This window comes from Squalius cephalus, assembly GCF_949319135.1.
Source record: "Squalius cephalus genome assembly, chromosome: 15".
Classification (NCBI taxonomy): Eukaryota; Metazoa; Chordata; class Actinopteri; order Cypriniformes; family Leuciscidae; genus Squalius; species Squalius cephalus.
In genome coordinates this window covers 22,618,536-22,639,027 of record NC_137136.1, presented here as the reverse complement: position 1 = coordinate 22,639,027, position 20,492 = coordinate 22,618,536, and the positions used below count along the sequence as shown (strand labels likewise).

Sequence of the window (20,492 nt, the reverse complement as noted above, 5' to 3'; positions counted from 1 at the left end):
TTTCTCCAGGAGGTATGTAATACCTGGAGAACCTGTTAAAGGATTAGTTCACTTTTAAAAAAACTTTTGCTGATAATTTACTCACCCCCATGTCATCCAAGATGTCCATGTCTTTCTTTCTTCAGTCGAAAAGAAATTAAGGTTTTTGATGAAAACATTTCTCCATATAATGGACTTCAATGGGCCCCAAACGGTTCAAGGTCCAAATGACAGTTTCAGTGCAGCTTCAAAGGGCTTTAAACGATACCAGACGATGAATAAGGGTCTTATCTAGCGAAACGATCGGTCATTTCAAAAGTAAATAAAAAAGTTTTATAAGCACAAATGCTCGCCTTGCTCTGTTCTGTGATGCGCGTTCGTGACGTCACGTAATACGCAATTACGTTGAAAAGGTCACGCTTCTAATATAGTAAAAAAAAACATACATACCTCTGTTTGCTGTAAAAACGTATTGGGCACAGCCGACGCTTTCAGAAAATGGCGATCTCCTTGCTGGGAGGGTTTGAAATCATCGTCGAAAAAATGATCACTGCACACTCTCTTACATATTAGAGCATGTTCGGGGTGTGTTGATATCCAAGTGCAGCGCGAGCAACCACAGTTTCAATCGCTCAGGTCAAAAATTTCTGTCCTGACGAAAATTTTCTTTTAGGCTTTTTAATATTAAAACACCCAGGATACGCACACGAAATGGGCATTTTAAACGATAAACTGACACAAAGACATTTGAATATGTGTATATGGTAGAGGTCGACCGATATGTTTTTTTTCAGGCCGATGCCGATGCCGATCTTTTGAAATCCGGGTCGGTCGATGGCCGATAAATGCTGCCGATTTATTTTGGCCGATTATGTGCTTGTTTTTAACCTCTATTTGAAAGATAAAATGTAACACAAATAATTACTTTTATAAAAACATTTATTGAACACTTTACCAATCTGCACTTGTACAAAAGACAAAAAGACCTTGAGATATGTTTGGTAATTGTACCTGAATGAATTGAAAATTAATTTGCTACATTTCAGATTAATATATTTGTTTTCCTTAACATTTTAATTAACAGTAACTTAAACACTTTGCAGTTTGAATGATGTCCTGATAAACAAAATGACGGAGTATGTTTTTATGTTTCCACTGTTCGATCGCGCCCGCGCCTCACACACACACACACACGCGCGCGTTTGCACACAACTATAAGTAAACACTTTGCGACTTTAAACACACGCGACTTTTCGATCTCGATCGCGCCTCTCTCTCTCTCTCTCTCTCACACACACACACACACACAACATATTCCAGCATTGCAATCTTTACATCGCAGCCGGAGCTAAAGCGGAGCTACAGATTAGGTGTCCCTAAAGAACCCGCGTATCTAACAGTAGTTCCGCATTACTTTGCACGCGAGTTTTATTTATTTTTATAGCGTGTATTCTCCGTGGAAATTTATACACCGAACCGTGACGCCTGTACCGTTTCGGTTCAATACGAATACATGTACCGTTCCACCCCTAGTCTACAGTGAAATACAGTCACACATTACACTACTGTTTGGCCAGCATTTTAACTGTGTTTAATCCAGCTACTAGCTAACGGAATGCTAAAGTTAACTGCTGACTAGTGTCAAGTGCAGCGAAGCGATGTTTCTGTTATTCTAACGTCCGTTTTCAGAGCATCCAAGAGAAGCACAGACATAACAGTAGCACTGAAATGAAGCACAGAAATGCGCGTTAAGAAATCGGTCGTTAAGGCACCAGTGCCGTATTAGCTCCGGGTCTGTCTGTAGCTACCCAACCCTAGCGACAACGACGCTAGCAAAGCCAGTCCTTCACTAGCATATAGTTGGTCTCTTTTTTTATTACTTATTTCTCTGCATTGAGTGACAACCCTCTCAAATATAAGACACACAAACAGAACAAATAAAAGTCTCAGATTCACTGTCTGTAAATTCTTGCTTACTTATTGTGACATGATAGCAACCCTTCTGCTGTGCTAATGCAACCTCAACTACGCTATCAATTTCAAAGTAGCCGAACGTCATGTCGCCTATTCATGTTTTTTCTCTAAGTTGGCAGTAACATATCAAAAGTTTTTAATTAAATATAAAGGAGTTTTCTCCAAGGAACTTAGCTCCTTCCTTAAGCACTGGATGAGGTCTGCTCACTCTGCTGGAGAATGACTCTAGGCGCAGCGTGTGTCGAACGCGTGTTCCACAACAACAACACTAGGCTGCCCACAGATGCGCCTGCCTAATAATCGGCTTGATACACTTGGATATTGGCCGATGCCGATTATGTTAAAAATGCAAAAAATCGGCCGATTAATCGGCCGACCGATGAATCGGTCGACCTCTAGTATATGGTCCTCCTTCCGCACATTTGTAAACACTGACTCGGTACTTCCGCCTACGTCAAGCGTGACCTTTTCAACGTAATTGCGTATTACGTGACGTCACGAACTCGCATCAAAGAACAGAGCAAGGCGAGCATTTGTGCTTATAAAACTTCAACTTTTTTATTTATTTTTGAAATGACCGATCGTTTCGCTAGAAGCGAAGCTGCACTGAAACTGTCATTTGGACCTTGAACCGTTTGGGGCCCATGAAGTCCATTATATGGAGAAAAATCCTGGAATGTTTTCATCAAAAACCTTAATTTCTTTTCGACTGAAGAAAGAAAGACATGGACATCTTGGATGACATGGGGGTGAGTATCAGCAAAAGTTTTTTTAAAAGTGAACTAATCCTTTAACATTCCCATTCATCTCAACGGGAGTTGATCAGAAATGCAGAAACAGCCTCGGAAGGGCCCTCCAAAAATTGCATGAAATTTTTCTCATTTATAGGTTGCTTTCATTTTTTTTCTTTTTTTATTATAATGCACTTTAACTTTTGAATGGCCATTGATGGAGAAACAGCCTTTTTTACCCGTATAATGATCCAGTCTTCTCACAAACCAAAACGCATTTGACAATGGCCAGAATCATCATGTGGATTTTGAATGCTACCTCCGAAAAACCTATTCATATCTTCAATAATTAAGTTGCATGATTATTGTTGGTAAAAAGGTGTTTTTCTGTGGCAGTAACCACCCATTCTATTCCATCTAAATTTGGTTCAACTGAGTCACACCTTCCACATATATTTTCCTTTAAAACAGATCATTCTGTCAAACATGTTGACATTTGAATCTATAAAAAGAAAGTCAGTGGGGGTCTATAGTTGTTTTGGACCCCATTGACTTTCATTGTATGGAAAACATCCTTCAAAATATATCTTGAAACGACCTTCAAAATATCGTATGTTGTGTTCTGCAGAAGAAAGAAAGTCATAGATGTTTGGATGACAGATTACATTTTTTTTTTAAATATCACTTGACATTTTTTTTTTTTTTTTTACATTTAGTCCCTTGACAATGACCTATGTGTGTTAGTAAGGTTTCTTTCTTGCCTCATTATTAGACACTTCCACTGAAATTTATGAGGTAAACAGAAGAAGCACTTTCTGCACATTATCTGATCCGAGCCGCAAAGTGCTCTCACTCTCAACCTAAATGTCCTGCAGGAAATACCAGCGGAGGCTAGACTGAGTAACCTAATAAAGCCACAGCGCCTAAATCATCAGACGGAGCGGAAAACATGCCCCTTTAATACAGCCAGATGGAGATGCTAATTGGGTTTGGACCTCCAGTCAACAACCCTGATGCCTTTGGGCTTCTACGTGCTCGACCTAGTGGCTGAATCAGGATAGAGCTGGACTGAGGTGACAAATTCACATGGAGAGAGATTGAGCAGGTCTTAGTGAAGGACGACATGGCAGTGAGCAGAGGAGGGAAAACCTCAGGATAAGGTGGGAGGAGGGAAGGAGAGCTGATGCAAGTGTGTGAGCGTGAACCTGAAATGTTGCCAGTGTGTCTGTGAGGTGTATTGCCCCAGATGAGCCAGGACCCAGGGGAGAACAGAGATTTCTCATTTGTTTCCAGGTACACCTACAGCACCGGGCTCCTCTGCCAACGGCAACCTGAAACGAGTACATCCCACTAATAATGCCACAAACAATTATGATGAAACTCTAAGGGGAGCAAATATAGCCATGCATAAATATGTAAACAAACACATTTGCACATGGAATATTTCACCCTGTTCTTTTGTAGTAACTCACAATAGTTTCCCCTTAGGTTATTACCATAAATTAAAAATAAAACTGAGGTGAAAAAAGTAGTTTCTGTTATCGAACCATTTTCACACGAATCAAACCATCTTCACATGTCAGATAAGACATTTAACACAGTCTCATTGGTGAATTGGTGACTAATTATGAATTTGTAACATTTAATTTTTTATTTTAATTTCCCTTTTATGTTTACACCCCAGGCGGTTATATTTAGGGGTAGACCTGCATGCCTATTTTTTTTTTTCTAAAAATGTACAGTCTCATACAAGCCACATTATACAAATTCATACAAAATAGCCACCTTGTAAAATACTGTAGTTACGTTATTCCTTTAGATCGGGTTGGGACATCCCACCTACCAAACTGAAACGGAAATCCCACTGCTGTATCTAACTAAAACTAAATTAAAAATGTAAAATACATTTACAGTTACTCATAGTTGAATGTCTAAAGTGGACCATCGAAATAAAGTGTAACATAAAGTTGCTGCTGTGACTGGTATTCTTCATTAGTTTTCTCCACAACAGCTTGTCTTCTTGTTAAAGTAGTGCATATTTACATATATGAATAATTATTTGAAGCATGTTTTATACACAGCGAAAATAACCTGTAGCCATTTGGAATTAAAATTCCAGAATTGTCAGCAAGCTGATATAGTGTGGTGAATGTTTGACAATGAATGAGACTATATCCTATACACCAATAATCAAGCAAAGAATAAACCTGGTGTCCTTCATGATTCCTGTTCTTTTCGACAACAAAAGCTTGAACGCTACAAGCTTGTAATCACGACTTCAGAAATGGAAACTACAGGAAATTTTTGAGAGCATGTGAAGGTCATGTGGTCACATATGCAAAAAATGTTGCGGGCAAAAAAGGTTCATCGTCTATTTGCAGAAGGCTTGTGTAGCAATGTATAAAGCACAGCTCACACAAAAGTCAATTTCAAAGTAAACACGTTTCTGTCAGTCAACGCGGTGAATCCCCATGAATCCATTATTAAAATCTTTTGCCCTCACATGAAATTCCCAACTGTGAGTATTGACATATAGGCTATTATTGCATTTTCGGAACAACAGTGACAGCACCTTGGCTTGGCTATAATTATATTGGTTTCTCCACATCAAGGTATTGTTTATTTAGGCTATATATCCAGAACATTATAGTCCAACAGTTGGACGCCAAACAGTAATGCTCTGTTTATTAAGAGCGCACTGCAGCTTTTTGCTGCTTTAAATGAGTGAGCAAGCTCGATTCTGATTGGCTGTTAATATGCTTTTATCGTTCATTAGCTGGAAAAAACGTTCTGCATCGTTCAGTGATTCTAACAGCATTATTTTTCTGTTGTTATCATTATGGCTGTGGTATGAACTTTGCTATTCTCATAGAATTAGAACAATTAAAACTTTATATATATATTGTCCTTGGTGTGAACAGGCCTTTATTATTTGTGGCTCAATCTTTCTGCATGTTACATCGTTACGCCAGTAGGTGGCGACAAGCGACTTTTTAACTCATTGAATCTGTCACTCAAACGATTTGTTCAAAACATTGATTCATTCAGAAGAAACCGGCCCGCGGTGTTCAGTGTGCTGCTCTGGGATACGAGACGGTTTCTCGCTTCGGTTTTGTAACCTTTTCTGTTGGTGGAGCAAAATGAGAGAAATTAACTGGCAACATCGTGTCTAAAATGTAAGTTATTACCCTATTGTTTGTTGAACAGTTGTATAAAAGCAATATCATTCTTGCAAATGTGCTTTTGTTTGAATATCAGTGTGCCCGTGGCCGCGTTACAACTCAATCACATTAAAGTCGATTCATGTTAATTCCGAATAATATTCACTCAAGCACTCATGCTTGTGTCATGTTGCTTAATTGGAAAATACTATTAAAACAGGTCAACAAATATAATAACTTTGATAGCTACATCTTATTGACTTAGGACTGTTATCATTATTACATCATACCTTTATATTCTGAGGAGAATAGACTACATTAATTCTCTTTATGAATCTTTAAGGCTACTCATTTGAAGACATTCATAAAAGAGTTGTTTTTCAGGTGTAGCTAATTTCTTTTGATATTTTTTTGAGCAATTTTGTGTTCAAAAGTACAGCTACTGTCTCTCTCACATACACCTAAGACATTAATGAAAAAGTGTAATTTCTTGGTCAGACAGTGCACCTAATCCATTTATTGGATCTAAGAGTTGCAGAGAGAAAGAGACAGACAGACAAAAAAAAAAAAAAAAAGACAGATCTTTGAAGCAAAGAAAAACAAGTGAGCAGACACTCTGGAACTGACACCTCCTCTCCCACACAAAGTGGTCATCATCCAGTATGGAACAAAAACACGCTGCAGTCTGATCTAATTAACTAAAGAGCAATATTTGCTCATCCGGAGGACAGCTAATGCAGTGCTGCCTTTATATGGAACGAGGCGAGAGTAAAGAACCAAAGAAAGAGTGCTGAGCTTTCAGAGTAAACACATTTAGTGCCCTTGAAAGAAAAAAAATATATAATGCGCTTGGACGGAAATGTATGGACATAATGCAATTGCGTCTTGCTTTGTATGTGAGTTACTTCATGTAGTCAAAAAAGCTGTAACATATAAATCTATATAAAAACTGAACTCCACCTTTTGTCTGTGTAAATGCAGAGCATGATGTGGTGCCGTCTGTGATGCGACACAAAGCCCATTGTGGCGACCTTTCCTTTTGATGTGCTCTCTTGTTCTCCTTTTCTCTCTATTACCCTGTTTTGTTGAGAGCTCTCCATTTAGCTCACATTTAAATTCAGAAAACGCAGGAGCTTTTGTCTGATCCAGCTCATGTCCTGGAGGTGACAGCAGTGGCCAGGCATATTTGTGTTTGTGTGTGTGTGTATGTGTGTAACTCCAGCTTACACTTTGACGCTACACTTAAATGCTTTAATAAGACTAGAACGAATAAAGGCCAGTGCTGACGTGGATGAGCTATAACTGGCCCCCTGCCACTTAGCTTTTTTTCTGTCCATTTATCAGGGCTACTTGCTCTTTATGGACACAAATATACATACCCTTTCCTTTCAAAAACCAGCAGGGGAAGTAATGTACAAATATCAGTGTATAGGCTATCTGTAAGTAAATGGCGAAGAGTATTTTAGATGCAGAGGAGATGGGATCTTTGAGGTGATCTAAATCGATCACCTGACATACTATGAAGATGCACACTTAAAATGATAGTTCACCCAGAAGTCACCATTGTTTTTTGACAATTTTCGTACTTTTTTAGGGGGGAGGGGGGGGGGGGGTGTCACCTTGTTACAGGTGTTGTGTTCCCGGTCAAATATGACCGGCTAAAAAAAACTAGCTTATCACCCATTATATTATCACCCAATATTGGATTCAATATTTTTGTCAACTTGACTGATTTTTTGAGTAAAAAACGCATAATTTATGAATAATTTTGGAAATATTATATAAAATATGAAAAAAAATTGCACTGTTGATCACATTAGTCTACTTTAATGTTTCACAGGGAAGTTTGTTTTGAAAAACTTTTATTTTGTACAAAATGGCACAAAGTTATACTTGTGGTGTACCCGGTTTTTCTTTGTTTCATCACAGTTTTCAAACAAAATATTATGATATTTTGTTTTGGGACTAAAATGTACAATATAGATGTTATAGCACAGACACATATAGATGCTTCACAGTGCCTTGCTTGGCATTTATTTTGTAGCAGCACAATGGTGAAGAAGCTCTGTGTGCATGATGTTCTTCATCAGATCATTGATCAAGACACCAGTGACGAGGAGGCGATGCAGGATGGATCTTGCAGTGAAGGAGCATTAGAAGATGTATCAGAAGAGGAAGACACCACATGCTACAGACCTTGAAACAACTGATGAGCAGCAGTCTTCTGATGATGAGGGCCCACTTGATGTCACGGTTACATTCTGGTCGAAAGATGTTACTTTGTCCTGGTCTTCACCCACGCCTATGAGGCAAGGTAGTTTTTCTTCTGAGATCCATCCTGCATCGCCTCCTCCTCACTTGAATCTTGATCAATGATCTGATGAAGAACATCATGCACACAGAGCTTCTTCGCCATTGTGCTGCTACAAAATAAATGCCAAGCAAGGCACTATGAAGCATCTATATGTGTCTGTGCTATAACATCTATATTGTACATTTTAGTCCCAAAACAAAATATCATTGCGGACTAAATCCAGTTTGCGCATACATGTCTGTGTGTGTGTGTGTGAGAGAGAGAGAATGTCAGATGGATGAATGGATATTAGATGCAGTTCAGGGTAGGATCAAGTTTCTCTCTGTGAAAAAGAATGTGTGTAATACTCAAAATAGTTTGTCTGTTTTAACGTGTGTGTGTGTGTGTTTGTGTGTGTGTGTGTGTGTGTGTGTGTGTGTGTGTGTTTGGGTAATGTGTGTATGCATGTATCCACACATGCACAGGTCCAAGGGCTTGATGTTTGCAAGCACACATGTACATATGTGTACATGAACATAATGAACATGCTCCTGAAAACTAAATTTTTCTCTTATTTTCAGTCTCTCCCATTCACTTTCAATGGCTGACAATTTTTGACCGAAATGATAACTCTCAGATAAATGAGGCCTACGATTAATCAGATGCAAATAGAAATATAAAACCAGTCCTAATTGAAAGAGAACAAGTTGACAAAAAGATTGAATCCAATATTGGGTTATAATATAGCATAACAAGTGATTTATTAGCTATTTTTTGTAGGCCGGTCATTTTTGACCGGGAACACAACAAGTGTGACTATGTGCCATTTTGTACAAAATAAAAGCATTTCAAAACAAACACCCTGATTAAACATTAAAGCGCACTAGTGTGATAAACAGAGCAATTTTTCTTCATATTTTATTTAATATTGTGAAAGCTATTAATAAATAATGCTTTTTTTTTACTCAAAAAATGAGATGCCTACTCTCAAATAGATGAGGCCTACGATTAATCAGATGCAAATAGAAATATAAAACCAGTCCTAATTGAAAGAAAACAAGTTGACAAAAAGATTGAATCCAATATTGGGTTATAATATAGCATAACAAGTGATTTATAAGCTATTTTTTATAGGCCGGTCATTTTTGACCGGGAACATCAAAAGTGTGATAGGGTTTTAAACACAACCTGAAGGTTAAAATTACATTAAAATGTACACATAGGAAACGATAAGCAGAATCGAAATGCGAGTGTTTTATCGAATCCATTGGAAATTTAGAACTGGTTTTAAAGTGGAACCAGTTCTCGATACCCAAAGTCAAAGTATAGATTAATTAATTGGTTGTCTTGGATATTAACCTTCCTGTATAGTGCAGTTGATTAAATGTGTATGTCTGCAGTAGAAAGTGCCATTAACTGACTAGCTCAGTGAGTTTATAAGGACACCAGACTGCTATATTTTATGCGCTATTTATAGATGCATGCTTATGCCATTAATTACTTGAGTTACAGGTACTTAAACTCTTGCTATAATATTTACTAATATCAGTAACCCTTTCCAAGCATGCTTGTTTCAAACTTCCCTTGAGCTCATCCTAAAAAAATCATTAGCCATTATGCTTGAGGAAGTGAAACCCACTTCTTTAAATGCTCAGTGTTATGAGACGGTCATCACTGCTTTTAGCATTATTAGCACTTAGCGTTTGGGTGACCAGATGCTTTTAAGCTTCAGACTGGGAAAGGGGTTATTTGGTGGGTCTACATATAGTACATATATACAAATATATAAAGATAACCGAGAGCAGCACTAAGTGTGGAAGTTATTGTCAACCAGATACATTGCAGCTGATTTGCTGGAAGATGTTTGACAGTCAAACATCAGCAAATCAACTCGCTAGGGTACAGCTTTCTTTTCTCTCTTTCACCAATGGTTGCAGTAAAGATGAGTGCAGGATCTGAAAGCAGCGTTTTAAAGATTCAACATAGAACTCAGGATGAACTCAGAACTAGAAAACGACAACAGAAGAACCAAAGTAAACATGACTAGATCTGACAGTGAACTTAAAGAAACAACTTAAATACACAGACCAAACGATTCACACCAGGTGCAAACGATAATCAAACAATGAATAGCCAAGGTAACTAACTGAAAACACAAGAAAACTGTTCTAAACTAGTGCAAAATCACACAAACAAACAAAGAACACACATCCCCTGTGACATATCCCCCCATCAAGGAGGCACATCCTTGTGTTTCATTAAATAACATCAAAGTCCATTTTGGAAATATGCAAAACTGGATTTTCTGATTTGTTAATGTCAGGAGAATCAGTTTTGTCTAAAAAAAAATGATCAGGAAAAGTTATTACAATAAAGCAAAATATGGATTAGAGTTCAGAGCAGTGTGACAACAGAAGGGATTGGAGTGAGAGTTTTAAATAAAGTTTGACTGTCACACAGATGGCTCCCCCTGTGTGCTCTGAGCTACTAATTCATCTTAAACACATTTGGCCAGGGAAATCCCTCCTGTAGAGCAACACTGGCCTCAATATACACCCTACCTGCTCCACAAATGACCACACACACGAACACAAGCTAAACAAGTTCAGCTTAGACGTGCGTTAGTGTTTACACAAGCTAGGAAAGAATGTGTTCTCCTGAGAACTGTACTTGGCAATGAAAGTAGTTGGCAATGAAATATCACATATAGTACACTGTTAAAAATAAAAGTTCTTTAGTGCAGAACCTCAGGTTCAAGAAACCCTCTCTTATCAAGATCCATTTTTGGCTGTATTGGGTTCTTGAATTGCTATATGGTTCTTTAGTGGTTAATAAAGTTCTTGGTGTTTCATTAATGGGTCTTCAGGTCAGTGCGTTGATGTGTTTTTAAAGAACTTTGTGGAAGTCAAAAGGTTCTACGAAGCCTCTAAGGGGAAGGTGATGAAAAATATGAGATGGGTAGAAAAATCCTTCAATGCTTTTGCGTTTGTTCGCTAAAATATTGTTCTTCCCACCTCATATTTCCATCACAAAAGGCAAAGTCTCCTGGGGAGCACAACAATTTTGTGAGCGAACATAAAGTTTCTCTGGGAACATTTTAGAAGAGAATGCAAAACCATCTAAATATAATTTTTCAATTACAAATAAAAAATAAATGAATAAATGTTATTTTCATGGCTGTCAAAGTTAACATGTTAACAATTATGATATTAATAAAATGTGTTGAAGACCATATTTTTTAAAGTACAATAAAATATAAAGTAATAATAGTATTAAAGGTGATTATTTAATTTAGAAAACAATTATGTCATTTTACTTATTTAATATATTTAAAAATATGGTTTCATATTTAATATCAATTATTTAACATCTGTTTTCACAAATCTTAAACATGAAAATATACAGCTGCATGTATATTTTAGGAAGGGAACCCTGTAAGCGGGTCCAGAACAGTTTGAAAGCCACTAGTATCAGGCTATAAAATAAGCTTTGTTATAAAAAGAGTGGATATTTATTGGCATGTTGAGCCTTTGCAGTTCCTTATGCAACATGCACATTCATATTTTAATCAATACAATATACCGAGCATGGCGTTGAATGCAAGATCTGAAATGCGTGTACTGTAGTGTTCTCAACCATAGAAATTTTGCATTTTTTTCTCTGTGTGCTAAGCACAGAAATCCTGCGAGAGTGTCAGCGCTGCGGCTCAGAGCAGCAGCAACATGTCAAGCAAAATGCAGGGAGGTTATATTTATATCTGCAGGAAAAAACTGGTTGTGTGTCTTTTTATGGAGGCCAGAAGCATGATAATAGAAGAGAGATGGAGCGAGAAAGAAAATGAGAAAAGAGATAAAGAATGACAGCATACTAAAACAGAAAGAGAGATAGACACAGAGACATGCCTTCTGGCTGTAGATGAGGGCCACAGCTGTGTTTGGTGTGGTATTTTTAAACGCATCAATGCTGCTCCAATCCCCGCACCGCGCCTGACCTATTTATAGCCCGAGCCGGCCATTGTTCTATTTCTGTCACCTGTGGGCCATGCTCTTGTTGATTCACATGCAAATCAGCCTCCTCCTCTCTGCAGCAAGCAACTTGACGGAAAACGAGAGGGAGAGAGATAGAATCAGGAGCTGCAACTCTGAAGAAGCGGAGAGCCACCTTGGAGGACAAAAAAAAACCTGTTTGAGAGGGAGGGAGGACCGAAAACAGTGAATCTGACACATCGGAGAGAAAATAACAAGCAGTTTTGTCGGGACAAGAGGAAGGCAGAGCGCAGAGAGTGTGAGAGACTCTCCTGCTGATTCTCAGAGCCACTTAGGTGTCGACTGGAGAAGGATCGAAGAGAGGAGATGAGCAGAGCAGAGCAGAGGAGGAGTGAAGCTTTTTAGTGTTAGTGAGGGAGAGCTCTGTCACTCTTCGGGTGTCGCTTAAGAGGAGGAGGAGGAGGAGGAGGAGGAGGCAGGGGCGAATGTTCCTGGTCTCTTGAGAGAGAGAGAGAGAGAGAGAGAGAGAGAGAGAGAGAGAGAGAGACAAACACACAGAGAGAGACCGAGAGAAGAGGAAGGGACAAGTTGACAGCAATACAGGAAGAGCAGGGCTGGCAGACGATGTGCTGCTAACTGAAGCACTAATGCTCCAGACCATTTACGAGGCCGACTCTTGTTTCTCTGCAGACGGCATCGGGAAACACCGGCTGCCTCTGACCCCTCACAACGCTGATATGCACAACGTCAACAACTCAGGTGACTGGTTTTTAGATCTCTGTCAGTATTTTCTGTATTGAGATAACAAGGATCACATCCTAAACTTGTGGCAGCATCATCAAGAGAGTTTTATTCTGCTGGGTTGCAAGATTCTGAGTACTGTGAGATTGTGTTTTTGATGTTGCAATGATCTCTGAGGGGAAAGTTTTCAGGAGAGCACCGTTCTGTGGATGTGTATTAGTTGGTTTAACCTTAAATCACTAAACTAACAGGGAGGCGGCTTGAGGTATGCGTAATTATCCTGTCGGACGTCATTTCGGCAGAAAGGGTAGGTTATAATGGGCATGAAAACAGAACGCGTACAGGATGTTATGCGACTTTAGCCTTTAATTCAGGAGAGAGGAAACTTCCTGAGAGAAATACGCTGTCAACATGAAAGGCACGTTACTTTTTGCATTTGCCAAAGACAATCAGCCCATTCTATTTCTGACCTGACACTGTTTGCTGAGAGCTTGGGTCTGACATCACTGAGCGAGTGTGTGTTTGCTTTATTGTCTAAAATTTGAGCGTGACTCATTTTTGCTCTTTGCTGTTGTTTCTGACTTGCGGTTGCTGCCAGAAAGCTGCTCTCACAACCTCTGACCGGTTCAGAATGTGGTGTTCTGGGAAATCCATGATATGAAAGTTGGGGTGAATTGGGGTGGGGGGGTGGGGGGAGGAAGTGCATGTATTGTATATTAAGAAGACAGATGGGAGTCATTTCAGTTCCTGAAAGAAGGGTGGAGGGCATTGCTTCACCTCTGATTTTTCTCTCTTGCACGTATCATTGCAGAACCGCAGGAGTTATGTCTAGATTTCAGCTTTGTTGCAACATAGCTGAAATTTCGCTGAATTTTTTAATCAGAACAAGCGTAGCATAATGCAATCCCGCCGTTCTAAATATACACTGTTAGAAAAAAAAGGTTCTAGAAACTTGAAGGGTTATGTCAGACACTTCATAGATAGAACCTTCCCATCACTTTATGGATTTAGTTTTAATTAATTCATTTTGTTTTAATAAATTTTTCATTTTAATTAAATATTATGAATGAAACATACTTTATCACTAGAAAAAAAAAAAAATAACCCATTAAACATGAAAGTAATACACAGACATTTCTCCTTATTTAGAAACTTTCGTTTTACAAAATGAGTCAAGAAACCGAGAGATCTATATAGAGCCACATTGAACCGTTTTTTTTAAGGGTTTTATTCAAAACCTCATTTTCGTGTACTGTGCACAAAGACTGAGCTGTCGTCTTCAATGAGGCTCAGCGGAGCAACCTGTTAGGAGGCTAAATCCAACCAACCAGGTCAGTAGGGCGTCCCGTTCCACCCATCAAAACTCTGATACCGAACAATTCAATTAATGCTCATCTGTCCAGTGAAAGCCCTTTACAGGCATGCGAGGCATTATACAGAAGTATGTGGTTAAACAACAGCCACCCGAGTGAGGCAGGCAGGCAGGCCTGTTGCACGCTCTATGGGTCAGCTATTATTAGTATGTTATTTTCAGCTTATAGCATTAGCGTGCTAAGATTAGCCACCGTGGCACTTCGCCATCATACCATCTCCACGTACTCTTAATATAACCGTACAGTGGAACAGTTATTAACAGAGAGTTTTGTCACCGTCATGTGATATGTAGTCGGGTTTAAATTATTGTTAACGAGGGTCTACTTGTTATAAAAAATTCTTTTTGTGTTTTATTTCTGTCGTTCTGCTCGATGCAAATAGCATAGCTGCAAAATTCAAAGAGTGTAGAGTAGCCTATCTGAAGTAGTTCTCATAACATTTCACTGTGTGATCAACGATCAGAACTGTGTTTTGGTAACTGAGGCAAATAGGTCAAGTTAAGTATTTCTTAAGAGTGCAGACTTAAGGATTTATTCTGCAACACTAACCAAGCTCAACGAAACAGCTATTTGAAAATATGTGATCAGAGTCGAGGCAGACATCTATGGGAGCTATGCGGCTGTCTGAGGATGTTTATTGTAATGCTAATATGCGCTCACTGTCAGTTTTAAACCATTGAAGCTAGTCTTCGAACAAATGTTATAGTCATTCTGATTATGTGGATTAAAGCAAACACTTTAGAGGGCTAAATATTGTGTTGAATCAACAAAATATATCGCATGAACAGGTGAAAATCATCTTGTGTCAGCCAGCGTTGGAGGAAAATATTTTGCGGTTTATTTGACTTGTCTATTTCAGCGAAAACAAAACACAGTGTCTCAAGTGTAAAGAACTCGTAAATCTATTCTAATACACTTACTGCAATTTCAAGAAGTCCCTTAATGTAGGTGATAATTAGTGACAATTAAATGATTTGTGCAGTTTGCCATCCTTGTGGTTTTTAATATACTTCTGAATAAAATAAATGGCTGTTCAAGCATCATCTTGTTGTTTTTATCTGTAGCCTTTCACTCTATGACCCCAGGTTATTTTACTGTAAAAAATGATGTTTCGGATTATGCTAATGACAGTGATAAGCAAGTAATGTGATCATGTGGTCTATGGAGAACTACAGTAGAAAATTAAACATTTTGTTGGGCTGTTATTATGAATGTAATATGCAACATTATGAGTGGAATGACTCTCTCACTGATGCGTAATGATATGGATGTGATCACATTTCTTAAACGTGAGCTTTGTGCTATGTGCCTTTTTATGTTTTTGAGATTTAGATTATTGCAATAAGTGATTTTGATTGGTTTACCAAATTTTAAAGAGTTTCTAGGAAAATATATTTGTGTGTGTGTGTGTATTTCTTGTTGGGACATTTTTTGGTCCCCATGAGGGGAAAACAGCTCATAAATCAGTGAATTTTCTTTTTCTTTTTTAGAAAATGTAGAAATGCGGACATATTTCTTTGAAGATTGTGTTTAGAACTAGAGTTAGGGGATATACAGTTTGTACTGTAAAAAAAGTCTGAATTTCCCCATAAAACATGGAAACTCAACATTTGTGTGTGTGTGCATGTATGTATGTACAGTATGTGTGTATATGTAATGAAAATATGTTTTGTTGAAATATATTTTATTTAAACACACAAATTTCTAAATAAAGTATACAATGTATGTCGGGGGAAGGCTATTTTTAAATACACCAGGAAAAGTCATTTATATTTTATACGCTCATATTTTACCAGTATATTTTTTTGATAATTTTTTTTTTATCCCCCCATATTTTATAATGCATCCAAAAATATAGCCGAAAACATCTTTTTTTGCTGAATGGAATGATCTGGATTCCCCCTGTCCTGTTTTTGCTGTGAGGAATAAGCTTCTACTTAAAAATACAGCAGCGTTTCCTGCTTTAGACACGCCTGCAGCTCAGAATAACATCAGCCGTAATGAGCACTCAGTCACCGCAGCATATACAGCCAAAAAAGCATCACCCTGTTTTTGCTAAGAAACATACCATATCCCCCCCAAACATAAAAAAAACTGTTATGAGAACAGAGGTTAAGAAATAGATTTCCATTTAACTGTGCCGTAGGCTAATTTATAGGGCACCTGATTATTTTGCAGCTTGTTATCTGTACATAAACGATGCGCAGGGTAGGCAAGTCTCACTGCAAGAAAGGTTAACATATGCAGCATTTGAAGCATACTAAAATATGAGCTTATTTATGCTTTTTTTTTTTTTAAATGTCATGAACCATGTAATTTAATTTAGTTATTCAACATTACCACTGACTCTGTCAAGCCAAATTAAACTTAAGTATATTTCCTTTCAAATTAAAAGGTAACAAATCATTGTGTGACACATTTCTCCCAATAAAAAGTGTCATGTATAGACGGCTCATTAAGAGTCTAATTTAGTACCTTTTCACTTAACGGTGTGTGGGTGGTTTGCTTTTGTAGCTGGATGCAGCACTACAAACTCGACGCTTTGATTATCTCTGTAATCAACAGTAATGAGAAACATGAGTCTATGAGAAATGCATTGCTCTAGGGATTATGGGAAATGTAGTACAGCAGATGTGTCACCATATCCCTTGAGTCTGGCCCTCTGGGGGAAAGGGAACCGTTTGGACACAGGCCAGGATGCTTGTCATCCCTTCCTGCTAAAAATAAAACAGGGTGCTTACGGTCTTCAAACTTGTGTTTACTGATTCAGTGCCACATCTGCACCACAATTCTCCTCTCATGTCATACCGTTCAGTTGAGAATTCAGAAGTAAAACCACAACTAAAGAAGACAATTCATGAAAGCTAAGGTGCTTGAAATGTGGGGGGTTACGGGTGGGAGCGGGCCGCCCCAATAGCTTACATAAATTTGACAGGTTGCTTTTATTTTTGCCTGAGTTAAAATTACCAGATGGCTCAACACGTTTGACAGTCTTTCACACATTCCCTATATTAAGAGTGTGCTCAGAAATGCAGTTATATTTAGCCCAGTTACTGCTGGTTTGCGACTCTCTTTTCAGCTCAACTGGCGTTAATACATCAACAGCTCTTCTTGGCTTCATTGCACATAATGTTCTCGCGAAGGCTCAAGGCCAAAACACAAGGTGTGCGCATGTTTTGTCTCATAACATTGATTTAGTGATGATGTCAGGTGATGCAATAATGGACCGCTTCCCACTGTACTCTCAACAAGTGCCATGTTGACAATTAAAATAGAATGAAAAACATGCACGTCATTGCGGTTCTATGGCATCTACGGCAACCTGTTGCTTCATTTACTCAGTTTATTTAACAATAAATGATGAAAGCACAGTGGATTCAATCAATATAGACCTAATCCAATGACAGAAACGGTTGATGTTCGGTTCGCTAAATGGTCTAAAACACGCTTTCTGTACTAAAAATGAATTTGGCGATACTATACTAAAACACAGCTGAAGTTTCCTGAACAGTGCATGAAAATGTTCAGTCTATTGGCGCGTAGTGTTTCTATATAAAGTGACATTGCCACAAAAATACTGGCCTGGCAGCATAATAGGCCTACAGCGTTTTTAGTTGTTTTTGCGGATCCGTGTGAACGGGCAACGTTGTCGTCTGTATAAAAAACGCAAAGGAAAAACGTTTTAACCCTGTAAATGTACCCTCAGTAACATTCAGTGCTAACGGTGAAGTATGATTCCCAAACAAATGAGAATCATGATTCGGTTCTTATTAGTGAATCAAAACACTTTATTTACTATTTTTACTATAGTAATAATAACAGTAAATTATGGATAATTACATGCAACTAACCCTAAACCAAACCTTAACCCTAACCTCAACCCTAAAGCAAGTAGGCCTACATGTAATTAATTAATATTACTTAGTACTTAATTATGTAATTACACTGTAACAACGTTTCCTTACAATAAAGTGTAACCCAGTGTTGTAACTGGCTGGTTGTTCATATGACAATGTGTTTAGATACACATTTTGTGTTTTGTCAGGAATAAAAAAAGAAAAAAAAGAGTAAAATATGTTTACCACATTTTTTATTTGTTTACTATTGCTGTTTAATGCATAATTAAGATGTATTATTGCATAGTGTTTGTGCTTCCTCAAGAAAGCAACATACACTGTAAAAAATATATCAATAAGTATGACAACATTTTTACATTGCTTTAACTCATCAAAATAAGTTAAGCAATTTACTTTTTATTATACTTTTTATTATACAGTTATACAAGATTTTTTTAAGTCAGTTTAATGTAATCTAAGTTGACTTAAGTTGATTGTACTTAAAAATTTAAGTCAGCAACTTTTTTTACAGACATTTATTAATTAATTTATCTCATTTAGCTTAAATTTAAATATTTATTCCAAAAAATATTACAAAGAATGGTTAATGTAACTGTTGAGGAACCAAAACCATGACGAGGAATCAAAACTGGAATCATTCAGTTCTTTACAGTTTCCATCCCTAGACCTAATTGTTCACATTAGAAGACGTCTTTTGACCTTCGATGACGTCAAAGCTTCTCTTCCCAACAGTGTGTCGCAATGATGTCACGCTGCCTGGAACAGGGTTAAGTTGTGTTATCCAGAGGGCCATTTGGTCTAACCTGGCCATTCTTAATCTCTAAACCGCCTGCTACCAGCTGAGTTGACCTGAGGTTTCTTCACCGAATGCTCGGTTGGATGGTCGATCAAAGTGTGTCTTTTTAACGACGATAGTGGGGAGGGCAAGCAGAGAAACATAAGATAAATGAGATATCACCGTGAGCGCTCCAAGCCAGCAGGTGTTTCTGAGGCTATTTTTAGCTCCATTAGGGCAGCGAGCCCAATGCCTGTGACTCATTGTTGAAGCTCATTGGTTGACTCCATGAGTGCTGTAACAGGCTGCTCTTTGTGAAGAGCTCTCTCAAGTCAGAATTAATATTCTCCCCATCACTCCAGGATGCTTAGGGTCCTCAACTACAGAGAGCTGCAAATGTCTCTTCAAACTCTTTTCCAAGAAAGTGCCGTCACGACAACAAACCAAGGTGAATTTTTGCTAAACACCCAGAAGTTGGCTTCAAACGCTTGCTTCAAGCTCTACTGGAGCTGACAGGCATAGCCGACGTGTATGAGTGTCGACAGAAAGAGGGAGCGCTTGTGTGTGTGTGTGTGTATGTATGTTTCTGTCTTATAGAAGGGATGATATAATATCCATGGGTGCTCTCGGGGAGGAGACACCACACAGCGCAGCTCAATATCTGCAGGAAGAGGAGTCATTATGATGTCGCCAGTGTTGCCATGGCAGCCGGTTTGGGTGGTGGATTGGGTGTGCGTTTTGTCATAGTCTAAGATTGCACCACTTGCTTTTATGTTGCTATTTATAATCGGCGGTTGCGCATGCAGACATTTTATGATGATGGTGAAGAACATTATGTTCAACCAAACAAGCATAGAAATGCTTCACCATTAATGTGTGAATTGCTGCTTGTGCCACAATAATTGCTTTGCTATGGCAACTCATTAGGGGAATATTCTAGGCTTAAGATACACTGGTTCATGGATATAATTCATGCTTTAAAGGCTTTGCCTGTTTGTGTGTGTGTGTGTGTGTGTGTGTGTGTGTGTGAGAGCATTGAACAGGTGGTACTGTGTTATGCCAATAACAAGCTTTCTGAGGATTAAAGATACATAGCTAATTAATCTAGTCTCTTGCATCTAGTGTGTTTACTAAAATCCTATCTGTCTGTCTGTCTGTCTATCTATCTATCTATCTTATCGTTCTATCATTCATTTGTTCCATCTGTCATTCTATCTTTCGTTCTATTTATGTCTGTCTGCACTGCAAAAAATCTCAAATCGTTATATTTTGTTTATTTTTTTCTGCACTGCCTTCTTTGAGATTTACTTACTTTAATTTTTTGTGACTTTATTTATTTATTTATTTAGTAAATTCAAATACATTGGACAAATCAATTGGGTAAAGTTAGTTAAGTTAAGTTAAAGTTTAAGTTAAGTTTATTTGAATAAAATCAAAAACGATCTGTTCAATTTATCTTTCTATCACAAAAGAAGATATTTTAAAGAATATTTCAAGTGTTTTGTCTACATAATCAAAGACGGGGGACCAACAACATTGACTTTTAGCACAGACCAAAAAAAAAAATTCATGTGCCGGTTTCACAAAGATAGACTTTGACTATGGCTTAGATATAGTAGATA

General features: G+C 38.0%; 1 protein-coding gene across 2 annotated transcripts in view; it reads left to right on the top strand.

Annotated features, from left to right (window-relative positions):
* Positions 1 to 20,492, top strand: part of hdac9b (histone deacetylase 9b) — a 55,536-nt gene that overhangs the window by 14,012 nt on the left and 21,032 nt on the right. The window contains exon 1 of one of the 2 annotated variants that reach the window (XM_079894907.1): positions 12,239 to 12,883. The exons of the other annotated variant lie outside the window; for it this stretch is intronic. Within the exon in view, the coding sequence (XP_079751033.1) occupies positions 12,772 to 12,883 (112 nt within the window). The 5' untranslated portion in view covers positions 12,239 to 12,771. Of the gene's footprint in view, positions 1 to 12,238; positions 12,884 to 20,492 lie in introns of those variants that run through there. 2 annotated transcript variants of the gene reach the window in all.